This window comes from Nylanderia fulva, unplaced genomic scaffold (assembly GCF_048542155.1).
Source record: "Nylanderia fulva isolate GAGA-0341 unplaced genomic scaffold, ASM4854215v1 Scaffold84, whole genome shotgun sequence".
In the NCBI taxonomy this organism is placed as follows: domain Eukaryota; kingdom Metazoa; phylum Arthropoda; class Insecta; order Hymenoptera; family Formicidae; genus Nylanderia; species Nylanderia fulva.
In genome coordinates this window covers 372,421-385,509 of record NW_028190961.1, presented here as the reverse complement: position 1 = coordinate 385,509, position 13,089 = coordinate 372,421, and the positions used below count along the sequence as shown (strand labels likewise).

The 13,089-nt window shown below is 28.5% G+C and overlaps 2 protein-coding genes across 5 annotated transcripts in view; one reads left to right on the top strand and one right to left on the bottom strand.

Annotated features, from left to right (window-relative positions):
- Window positions 1–241: 241 nt before the first annotated feature.
- The window catches only part of Pld (Phospholipase D), a 63,790-nt gene continuing 50,942 nt past the window's right edge, over window positions 242–13,089 (bottom strand). For 2 of the 4 annotated variants that reach the window (XM_085489454.1, XM_029301210.2), the window contains 14 exons: window positions 6,729–6,931; window positions 5,965–6,322; window positions 5,762–5,882; window positions 5,253–5,673; window positions 4,946–5,181; window positions 3,784–4,051; window positions 3,556–3,724; window positions 3,118–3,360; window positions 2,516–2,771; window positions 2,214–2,434; window positions 1,909–2,145; window positions 1,390–1,630; window positions 929–1,258; window positions 242–592 (listed from right to left, as the gene is read on the bottom strand). In XM_085489454.1, the coding sequence (XP_085345580.1) occupies window positions 491–592; window positions 929–1,258; window positions 1,390–1,630; window positions 1,909–2,145; window positions 2,214–2,434; window positions 2,516–2,771; window positions 3,118–3,360; window positions 3,556–3,724; window positions 3,784–4,051; window positions 4,946–5,181; window positions 5,253–5,673; window positions 5,762–5,882; window positions 5,965–6,322; window positions 6,729–6,931 (3,406 nt within the window). In that variant the 3' untranslated portion in view covers window positions 242–490. The other 2 variants (XM_029301211.2, XM_085489455.1) reach the window with 2 other exon arrangements.
- The window catches only part of LOC114929634 (uncharacterized), an 83,476-nt gene continuing 81,804 nt past the window's right edge, over window positions 11,418–13,089 (top strand). The window contains exon 1 of the mRNA XM_085489453.1: window positions 11,418–11,619. The gene's annotated coding sequence lies outside the window, so the exon portion shown is untranslated. The remainder of the gene's footprint in view (window positions 11,620–13,089) is intronic.

The window sequence follows — 13,089 nt, the reverse complement described above, 5'->3', positions numbered from 1 at the left end:
AAATAAATATAAAATTTAAGTATATATATTTTTTATTATTATTTTTAAAAATACTCTATTATATTAAATGAATGAAATACAGAATATTCCATGAAAACCTAATCATATAGTAATTATTTTTGTAAATGCATATAAAAAGAAAATGTTTGAAATACTATTATATATAAATTTTATATTTTAAATAAGATTTGTTATTAAATTTGTCAATAAAAATCTAAACAATTATTGTCATTTCAAACAACAAAAGATATATGTATAAAAACACATTTAAGTAATTACAAAGTTTACAATATTTTTTTATTAAGAAATTTTAATAATAATAAGTTAATATAAATTATAAAAAAAAGAATCTGATTAATTTTTGTATTATAAGATATATATTAAGGCATCTTCTATTTATACATTAATAAAAATCTTTTATTAATTTGTACTCAAATGCAATAAATCGTTAAAAATATAGTCATCTTCTCTCTCGTGATAACACATACACTTACGTCCATAATGCAGTTGGCATCATTCCTTCTACCGTTCCAGCGGCAGGTTTTAATTCTTCATTGCATAAGAATTGTAATGGCAAATCGACCAAGTGACCCTAGAAATTTGAATTTTTAATTTAGAAAAAAATGTTTGAAATATAAATTTCATATTTTAGATTTTTCATTAAATTTGTCAGTAGAAATCCAAACAATCATTGTCATTTCAAGCAACAAAAAATATATAAGTAGATAAAAACACATTGAGAATTAAGTAATTACAAAGTTTACAATATTTTTTTCATTAATATAAGTTTTAATAATAATAATAAATTAATATATAAGTTACAAAAAATATCATTAATTTTATGTGTTAAAAGATTATTTTTATATGTGTTAAGTTAATATGTAAGATAGAAAACGATTGACTCACACATATAAGAATTTTAAGATACCTTGATACATTCCGCTAATTCTTGAGCTAATAATGGATCGGATAGTGAAATGGGTATTTTATCTTGATACTGTTTCAACATAGAAAAATTGACTACTTTATCAGTGGGAATACACTGGAATACTTCTTCGTATATTTTTGTATTTTGTTTGCTTCTGGCGCACCACACATCTTTATAGAAGGACTTGATAATGATATCGTCGATGTTGATGTCTTCTTTACTATTTAATAGTCCTAAATGTTCGCGAAACAATTGTTTTCTTAAAGAAGAAGCAAATTTACCACAAAGAAAAGGTATATCGTTCATGCGACCATCTTCAAATTCCTGATCCTACAAATATAACTTTTATTAATTTACATGTACATATACATATAAACAAATGTTAAATTTTTATCATGATAAAATTAATGACTCGTTTTATTAAACAGCATAAAATATCAGGGAGATAAATATATACTTACATGAATTATTACTGCTATCTCGCTGTCTCTTGAAGAGATCATACTTCTGTCATTTATATTAGCTGATCCACATATTACTGTGTTATCATCTATTATTATTAATTTGCTATGAACATAGATAAGTTCTGTTACCATTGTACCATTTAACATACAATGTGTTCTCAAGCCATGGAATGTAATGTATTCACTAGGATCCTCTATACCTGCTTCTATAAGTTGATTTAAAATAGCATCCTTTCCCCTGTTATTAAAATAAAAAAAAATTCATATATGTATATTTTATATACATATAGGACGGCAAAATATTTCAGAAAATATTAATTTATTGGGAAAATGTTTCAAGAGAATAGGATTTAAAAAAAATCTATTAGCTGATGATATCCATTTGATCTTGGAATGACCTTGAAAAGCTCGGTCAAGGTCAACATAAAAATCTTAACTAGAAAGCCCTCTTTTTTTAAACATCCCTATTTTTTAAGACATTTTTCTCATATGATTGAGACCCAAATTATGTCATACCTCGATATAGAGGCATAATTCCAATGCGTTATTGCTCGTAATGCTGTTCCACTTGGTCCTCCAACTTCTCCTTCAAAACCTGGTAATAAAGGCATTATGACAAATACTCTAAACACCGAGCCTTCTCTGTGCGCTCTCAGGATTCTTTTCAACAATGTCTCGCCAATTCGATTTTTCACAATACTTTTATCCATAGAGGCAAGTGTGATGAAAAATTGATTTTCTATGTATATATATCTACAAAACTATGTAAGATTAATAAAATGTCTAAAGTCACAGAATATCATAGAATGTAAAAGCCTCACCTTTCTGCTTTACTGATGGCATGAATGTAAGCTTCTTGTATACTTTGCTCTAAAGTTTCTGGATCAAGAAAACCAGCTGACCAAGAGCTCACCGATCGCAATACTTGACACTTGACATTGTGCTTATTTGCTTCTATAATAAATGGAGCGTAACTCATGCAGTGTTTGTATGACTTTGGCAATAAGTAAGGATAACATAGATTCAGATTTGCTTTTTCTAGCTATAACAAAAGCGTTTCATTAAAATATATATTATTATTTCTTAAAAATATAAATTTAAGTATGCTTATTATCAAATTTACTTTAACGGCATTCCAACGTTGTATAAAATGTCTGGCCACGTCTCTAGCAGCGGAATTCTGTACTAAAATTCCAATATCGTGCCAGGGCATCCTAGGAGTGGTAGTTCTGTCAACTAAATCCTGATATGGCTTTTCAAGATCGTTAAAGTCTTTGACGATGAAATTCGTATAATCTTTACCGAGCCACAATTTTGTCGTGAGTTTTAAATCGCAGGCGAAATCCACCGTATCCTCGAATTCTGATAGTGCTTGTTTGCTGAATTCAGAGGAAATTGTAATATATAATTAAAAAAAAATATATATATATATATTAGTTATAATTAAAATCATAGTTAATTGTTTCACATTATATCATGTCACATTTTAAGATCAGAAATTAAGTTTCTATATAGAAAGTTGTGTTTTAGCACTTGATAAGGGCCGAAACCCATGGTCGAAACGTCGTGAATATTAAATAAAGATTATTAAATAGCCAGAGTTGGTTGATTAAATTACTACCATTTTTCATTTATAATTAAAATGTTATTTTAAAATTGTTATTTTGATATATAATTAAAACAACAAAAAATAAATTAAATAAGAATAACAGAAATAATTATTACTTGTCGACATCTTCGTTGGAGCCTGCTTCGTGAGAACTGTACACCATATTAATTAATTCCTGCCTTTTTACTCTCACGGTGTTTTTCACTTTATCGACGGTCGTTTTCGCCACATCAAATAGATTTTTTCTCTGCATTTCGGGAGTATTACATTTTATTTTATCTTCCTTTTCTTGCAGCATAAAAAGTGAATTGTCACCTAACGTTTGACCCTTTTGCGCTTTGTCCTTATGAATCATCGGCCTATAAAATAAATAAAATATAAATAAAATTAATTATATATTTATGGTTTTAAAAATTGACATAATATATATTATACTATTACAATTATATATACATATATTTAACACTATTCTATATTTATTATATTAATTATATTAGTTATATATTATATTCTTAATTATAATTAACATTTATGGTATTTATAATAGTACTTACAACAAAGGCATGGATCTCGCAGTTACCATAGCTATAGTATTCGTTGCGATCGCCAATGGTAATAATACATGCCTGTCTGTGTTGCTACAGGTTGCTGATACCTTTTTGCTACTAGTATTAGTCATCCTGTCTTTTGAAGGAATGTAGATACTCGATTGATGAATGGATTCTACAAATTAAGGTATAATATTAAATAGATGCTAATAAAAAAATTTTACAGATATTTACCTAAATCCGTCAATCTGTGCTCGTTATTGTCCCATCTACCGTAACATAAATCGATACCACCAAGAAATGCTAGAGATTGATCGACAACCACGATCTTTTCATGATGAGCCCAAAGAAAAATGCCCGCTCTTGCGTGATCCGGATGCCTCATTACTTTTATATTTTCAGGGCACTGCTCCACAAGTCTTTGTTTGCTGTAGTAACTATTTATGCCTAAAGCGACTTCAATTTCCTTATATATCAATATAAATATTTTAACACCCTCGAACTAAAAAAAAATATGCAACGTTGTGTGAAAAATCTCATATATTGAATATTAAATATAAATGTATCTTGTTTTATGTATATAATAATATTAAGTGACATAATATTAATATTTAATAATATTAAGTGACATAATATAATTTATATATTTTATGTATAATTTCAATAATCAAATAGAAAAACAAATTTTTTATACAAAATGTTGCATTTTAAAGCTTCTGAGTTCTTGTCGCAGTCAGATTGTGACGTCAGAGACAAGAAAGCGCACGCTGAAAATTCTTAGATGCCATTTCGAAATAAAAAGATACTTCAATAAAACAGCACTACAAATTAGGTTTTAGCACAATTTTAAAACATCCCGAAATTTATTTTATAATCAATTAACAGCTGTAAAATTATTTTAATATAAGGCTAAAGAATTTTTGGCGTGTGTTTTCTCGCTTCTGACGTCACAATTTCGATACAGTGAAGAGCTAGGAACCTTAAAAAATATGTTTAAATATATAAAAAAAACATTGCATTTCAAAAAACGTTTTAAACAAATATTTTTTTGATTTTGAAGAGGAAAGAAGTTGATAAAACTTAGATTCTAATTGAGATCATTTGTCAAGGTCATTTGAAGGTCAATCTTTTTTTCGCGTTGTAACTACTCTAATTTTTTAATATTTTTTATTTAAATCGATTCCTCGCAATATCTGGCATAAAAAAATAAAATGGTCAAAAAGTGAATAGTTTACGAGATATTTTATAGCTTAATGTAAAATTTTGTCAAATTAAAATATCTAATAACACCCTGTTGAATTTTTAAATAACACAATTTAATCGGTACATTTTTACTTTTTGCATATCTGCATGTAATGTTTGTACTTCAATGAAACTGTTATCAATTAATACTCACTGCTTTTCTTTGCAAAATTTTATCTAGTCGCCAATAATCTCCATTAAGCATCGGCCTTTTCATATGAATTTCTGGTGAGAGCCACCAATCTGCAATAAAAATTTCCTCCCTGGCATTTTCCAATGCGTCAGCCACAGCAGCCATATAATCGGCTCCGTCCACAAACCAGGTTGCAAATACAGATGAACGATACGGAGCAAATGAATTATGTGGATTTGTTTGTATAAAATCTTTGCCTGTTTAAAAAAACAATCAACTAATTAAACATACATAATAATCAGTTATTTATCACTATGCACAGTCTTACCTTCCTGGTTACTAATTTCTTGTATGAAATCCATCCACTCCTTAGCCTTTCGTTTTGTCCAGCACTTGATGACTATGTGCCTGCTTAGATTCGCAATCTGTATCCCACTTCGTGAACCTGTGCTGTATATTCCAAAACTAATCCCAAAACCGTTGTCCATCAAAATGACAGATTTTATTCTTCCATCCTGTGTAAGGTGTGCAACGAAGCTTTCCTTAACGATGAGATGTCTCTTATGCCACTTGCCACAGAGAGAGGCACATAGGTAATTGCACTTGATGCAGAAGCCACATTCGAACAGACCACAGAAGGTACATCTGGTTTTAGCTCCTGATTTAGTCCGTTTCAAAATTGTACCTTCTTTTCCCTTCATTCCTAAGTCGGCCACAAAAGATAAGCGTGAAATATCCAAAAAATTGATCTATAAAAAATATATATACAACAATATGTCTTTTTTAGGATCATTATATTTAAAATGTGATTCGGCTTAATTAAAATAATGTACCTACAGTTTCAGGATGACGTTTGTAGATTTCTATGTTAAGTAAATTATATAAATAATCTTCTAGTTCTTTTCTTCTTTGACCTAACTGCTCATAAGGTACTAGAATGTCAGGTTTATTAGGAAATCTATAAAAATATTTTCATTATATTTTTTCCAATTTTAGTTTCATTAAAAATATAAAGATATAAATATATATGATTTTTATACCTTGGCAAAGCACTTCGTCTCCCTTTTTTCTCATTCTTAGCTCCAGTATTTTTCCAGCTATTTCTTCTCTCTCTATGACTTCTTGTAGGGAAAGGTATGTTCAGACTAGTACGATATATCTTTAGTTGATTGTGCAGATATTGAATATGTTTATATCGCTTTTTAATAATCCAGACAAAAGGTCCATGTCTAAATTCTATGGTATATAGATTTGGATTCAAAGGATGCGTAGTCACACTACGGTCAATGTCTATAATTCTTACTTGCACTTCCTCGCCGGGAATAAACACATTATAATTTTGGTTTTTACTTTTTGTTGGCAGATTATGTATAACAGTGAAAGAAATACCAAGGATTTCTAACAATGGAATAAAGAAAAAAAGAATATAATTAACAAAAGTTTTTAAATCAATAAAAATTGGGTGAAATAAAAATAAGAGAATGAAAAATGTGAAGAAAAAATTTTAGTAAATAAATATACACAAATTATTAATAACTGAGAAGAAGATTCAACTGAACAATATTAAAAACAAATATTATTAACCTTTAGGGGACGGGCGTATTTTTTCGTAAACTTTTGTAATTTGAAGTAAGAATTTTTATATCTTTATTTATAGTGTTATACTATAAAAAATAAGCGACCCTTATAAAGCCAAAATATTGGCTTCCCGTCCTCTAAAGGTTAAAGAACAATAAATATAATTGAAAAGTAGAAGATATACATAAAAGTCAATTTTGTATTAATACAAAATATAAATTTATACCTCTATTACTATCCGTGCATTCTATTTCTTCTTTACGAATTTGTATTGTTTCACCATTCTCATTAATTGTTATTTCTAATGAATCAGGTACCTCCAAAGTGTCATCGTATTCAGAGTCTTGCGATACTGCACGAGTTATCTCATTAGATGCAACCTCAATCAATTCAGTGGACATCTTGACGGTTTTTTTTCCACAAAATTTTCTGCAATATTTACAACACATTTAAATATACAGAAAACATATTATTTAAAATATTAATGGAATATAATAGAGAATATTTTTTTCTTTATATGTGTAATTTATAAATAATCATATATATATATATATGTTTAAAATTTGTGTTAAAGAATATTATATGTAATTATAAATTTGAAAACAAATTTTTTAAAATAATAATCATAAATTGATTTTAATTATTAAAATAAATAATAACATTTAAAAATGAGAAATTCTGTGATATAAGATCAAAAGAAGTATAAATCAAATATTGTCATATTATCAAAAATAATGGAAAAAATTTTGTCTTCCAAATTTTTAAAAATATTTATTAAAAAAAATAAATGCACATTTTATGTGTGTGTGTGTGTGTGTGTGTGTGTGTGTGTGTGTGTGTGTGTGTGTGTGTGTATACTTAATAAAAAATATTGCGTGATTAATATATATATATACACTTTTCCAGATACTTGCACAATGTAATACACTATACACTATCAGAATATTAAAGAATTGCTTTGTTTTTTTAGAATATTTCCACAATTTACACTCACGATTTTATCACTCTATTGAATTGTTGTTAGTATACAAAATGTATAAATCAAATATTATCTATATGTATATCAATAGTGGCAAGAGCAATCTAAAGTTTAAGAGGAGTTGAAGAGACATTGAAAACTTATCGACTTCGATCCTCCTGTACTTGTAGATTGTGAATAACGTGTGTTCTACACACATTTAAGCGTCATACACTTGTATACGTATTCCGAGCCGCGCCTACGGAATTACCCGAAACACTCCGAAGTCATCAAAGTGAGAGATATATTTAATATATCCCTCTTACTACAAATCTTGAATATTGTTAGCCTTGTATCTTTCGATTTCGCCAGATTCCATCTGATTGGAAGTTTTTATATTTTTATGAGTGTCGTTACGTTGATTACGATTACATGATAGATTAAACGCGATCGATGATGATTCACCACATGATGATATTCATCACGATGACTATAAAAGTGCTATAAGGTACTACTGCATTGATTTGAATGTCATCAATGTTTCTTTTTACGTTCTCTTACAAATAGTGATACTGAATATTATACAAGGTGTCCCAGAATTAGCGAATCATCTGTTTTATAGTATTTTTTAATGAATATTTAATGTGTATTATGATTATACTGAAATAACTGAATATTTTACAAAAGACATTTTTATTATGTCAAATCAAATATTATAACTCTCAAAGGAGAACAGAAAATGTCAAAATAATACAAATTGGCGTCAAAATATAGTCAAAATATGATTATTTTAGTTCGTCAAAATGACATCAAATGACATAAAATTTTGATGTTATCGCTTGATGTTTACAATGATAAAAAATTATTTTGTATTAAAAATAATTGAGTTACAAATTTAACAAAAGTTCACAATTATAAATTTTGAATTAGTAATAAATTAATTAAATGGGTTTCAAATCAGTTTTACAATAAGTTTGCATATAAACTTAAACTATCATCAACGTATATATGCCGCTTAAAGTAATATTTTAATCAACAATTTAGTTTTTAATACAATAACTCAACTCTTCTGCGAACTGTAATAATATATATCTGAATATGAAAAATGTTAACCTTTAATTATCTTATTTATTCATAATAATAAGCATTGTATATACACAGCGAGAACATCACATTTTCTAAAAATTAAATTAAAAATTAAAAATTAAATAAGTCAAAAAAAGTCATTTTTTAATTGTGTCTAACTCGCCAAAGACATAAAAAATGATTCAAATTAACAAACGTATATATATATATATATATATATATATATATATATATATATAACAAAAGTTCACAATTATAAATTTTGAATTAGTAATAAATTAATTAAATGGGTTTCAAATCAGTTTTACAATAAGTTTGCATATAAACTTAAACTATCATCATCACTATATACATATATTATTTCCATCCTTTATATTTTTCAATTCTATACATATATGTATAATATTTCTTTATCTATATCCAATTTATTCTATATCCAATTTAGTTTATTGATTTTAATTCAGATATATTTATTTGTTTAGATCAAATTGTTTAAAAAATATAATAAATTATATATACAATGCTTTGTAAAATTTAAACAAATTACATGTTACGTCATCTTCGAGATCGAGATTTCTATGACCAAAAAATGACATAAATTTCGTCATAATGACGTCAAATTGACATTATTTTGACTTTTCTGTTTTCCTTGGATCTAAAAGTACGTAATGAAAAATAACTTAATTATAGCGTTTTGGAAAGCTCTCGAGATGAACTACAAAAATATGTCATAAAAATAGGGGTTTTTATTAAAAAAAATTAAGTTGACCTTGAAATTACCTCTAAATTTGACCTCTAGGTCAAAGTCAAGCTTATTATCGCCAAGTGTTTTAATTATTTTGAGCCCTACAATATTTGTATTTAACAGTTTTTTATAGAACCACTATTTTCGAAGATAATTGGCCGTTTCCAGACTTTTGACACATTCCGTATATACAGGGTGTCCCATTTTAACTTGGACAATAAAATATCTTGAAAACTGAGCCCAGCAGACAAAAATGTTTCAGACAAAAGTTGTATGGTTTCGAGGGAGACGTAAGGTGGTATTGGTTTGACCTTGAAAAGTAATTTGAAGGTCACATAAAGGTTACTTTCAATTTCTTAAATGGAACCTACTATTTCTCGTTACATATTCTTGTAGGTTATAGGTTATCTTGAGAGCTTTCCAAAACACTATAATAAAATAACTTTTCATTGAGTAGTTTTCGAGTTATGAGGCTCCAAAGCAGTACTTTGGAGTATCTTGACATAAAGTACAAAATATCTTGTATGTTGTCATGTTATGGGGTTAAGTTGATCCTTAGGTATCATTCCAAGGTCAAATCAAATTTTCACTCAAATCTCTGTAGTTATAAATGTTTAAAAAAATTCGGATTATTATACTTTTAGCGCTATACAGGAACAACGACTCACATTAGTAAAGAGACTCACGTTAATCAAGTACCCCAAAGGGAACAGAATTCTACTACGTACACGTAGTTGTTCCTGTATAGAGCTAAAAGTAGAATAATCCGAATTTTTTTAAACATTATCATAACTACAGAGATTTGGGTGAAAATTTGATTTGACCTTGGAATGATACCTAAGGATCAACTTGATCCCATAACATGACAACATACAAGATATTTTGTACTTTATGTCAAGATACTCCGAAGTACTGCTTTGGAGCCTCATAATTCAAAAATTACTCAATAAAAAGTTATTTTATTATAGTGTTTTGGAAAGCTCTCAAGATAACCTATAAGAATATGTAACGAGAAATAGTAGGTTCCATTTAAGAAATTGAAGGTAACCTTCATGTGACCTTCAAATTACTTTTCAAGGTCAAATCAATGTACCACCTTACGTCTCTCTCGAAACCATACAACTTTTATTTGAAACATTTTTATCTGCTGGGCTCAGTTTTTGAGATATTTTACTGTCTAAGTTAAAATGAGACACCCTGTATAATAATTACAAAGATACATATATATAATATATATGATCGTAAAAATTGAAAGCATGCAAAAAATGTTGGCTTTCCTCGACATTTTCTCCGAGGAAAAATTATTTCTCAATGATCTCAAAAATCTACCATTAACAATTGATCCGCTCATTCTGGCGGCTGGGACACCTTGTATATACATGGTTTGTCACAAAAATAATAAGACTAAATATGTAATAAATAATGTGGTAACATTGATAAATTCTAATTACGAGGAATGTATATATATTACAATTCTTTTTTTAAAAATACATCAAGGTTTGCTTCGTTCGGTTGCGTTTATGTGTCATTATCTATATTTTTTATAAGTGTGTATTAGTAAACCCCACCATCGTTTACGTTCTAGAGCGATAGAATTCTATTTGAAAAAAGGCATGTGACGCTTTAATTGTTGCCGTTTTTCCGTGATGCCGATTGGTTCTTTCAATGCGCTTAGTTCATGTCTTGAGCAGCTGTCATTTGTGTTAATTTGCGGTTATTTGCAAATTGACAGTTTGCATGAAAAGAAGTCTAAAAATTATTCAAAATTTAATTTATTTAAGAAGTCTAAAAATCAGTTGCACAGGATGTCTCGCGATATGTGTGATAAAAAAATTAAAACAATATTAATGGCGCGCGCGAAGCGCTATTTGAAAAAAGGCATGTGATGCTTTAATTGTTGCCGCTTTTCCGCGATGCTGATTGGCTGTCTTGATTTGTCGTTGTTATGCGTTAAACGGGGAGCACACATTCTTGCATAAGCGCATAAGCATATATGCATAAGAAATTCGATTGGTTGAATTTCTTATGCACATTCATAGACCAATCAAGATTCTTATGTTTACGCTTATGCGCCTATGTAAAAGTGTGTGCTCCCCGCTTTAAATTTATAGCATCGAGCAGCTGTTGAGAAGGTTAACGGTTTGACAGTTGTCAAAATAAAATTTATATATAAATTTTATATAAGTATATAAATATATTATTTTTTGTTCTGCATTTATTCGTGTATTCGTATACATTCGGAAGATTATATTCATATGAAATATGGAATGCATTGGCTGTCATTCAACTTAATGCTATTGTCAAGAGGACAGCAGAGCAGAATGTAAAGTAAGCGAATTTCCATTATACCTATACATAATTTTAATTCACCAAATTTCTATTATGTACATTATCTTAATTTTCTGAATTTCTATTATGTACATAATTTTAATTTATTGAATTTCTATGATGTACATAATTTTATTTCATCGAATTTCTATCATCTACATGATTTTAATTAATCGAATTTCTATTGTGTACATAATATTAATGCCTGAATTTCTATTATGTATACATAATTTCAATTCACCTAATTTTTATTACGTACATAATTTTAATTCCTGTATTTTTATTATATACATATTAGAAATTCGGCGAATTAAAATTATCTATATAATAAAAATTTGGTGAATTAATATTATGTACCTAACAGAAAATCGGTGAATTAAATTTATATACATAACAGATATTCGGGAATTAAAGCTATATATATGTATACAACATAGTAGAAATTCAGAAATCAATTAGAACATAATAGAAATTCGGGAAATTAAAATTATGTACATATACATAAGGGAAATGAACTTGACAAATTAAAATTATGTAATATTAATTCGACGAATTAAAATTATGTACATAATAAAAATTCGGCGAATTAAAATTATGTATAATACATAATAGAAATTCGGGAATTAAAATTATGTCCCTTTTAAAAAAGACATTCTCGCTAGTTATTGTTGTATTAGTATTGTTGCCACTTTTCTGCGGTGCTGATTGTTTATCTCGATTCGCTTATTTGTTGTTAAATTGAAAGTATCAAGTTCTGTCATTGCCAAGATTAAAATTTGACAGTTATATAAGAAAAACAATACCAATGGCGCGCGCGAAGCACGCGTTGTGTTGTCTAGTATATTAAACAAAGATATGGCAATTAAATATTTTGTGTTACACGTGCATGCAAAGTGGCACTTTTTGTAAGCGATTTCTGTACGCAAAATAACGATTTGCCAACATCTACCTACAAAATATTCCACACGTCATATCCAAAGCCTTATCTCATGGAAAAACCGTGGGCAATAACTTATTGGCCACGAGTATCAAGCCTTGTTCACGAATATCAACGCTATTTCGCAGCGCACATCAAGAGACACGGTAGTGTCTCGCGACCAGTTAAGGGCGTAGCGGAGACACCGTGTATCTTAACGCGAGTCGGACATTTGAGTCTTTATAATATTTCGAATCCTCAATAATGGCTGAAGCAATCAAGTTTATACTAGACTTAATCGATAGATTGAGTTCGAATTATATAATAAAAGTGTCTTTATTTCTGCTCTACGTGATTTGTAAGCAGAGATATATAAATGCAAAGTCGAAATATGAAAAATTTCTATTAAGAAACGTCCCCGTCATCATTATCATCATCATTATCATCATCATTATCATCATCGACCACGCATACATAGTAGTATCGTGCTACACGTATTCACACGTATACAACACATGCGCACACATATGTCACACGTACACAACACATGCAAG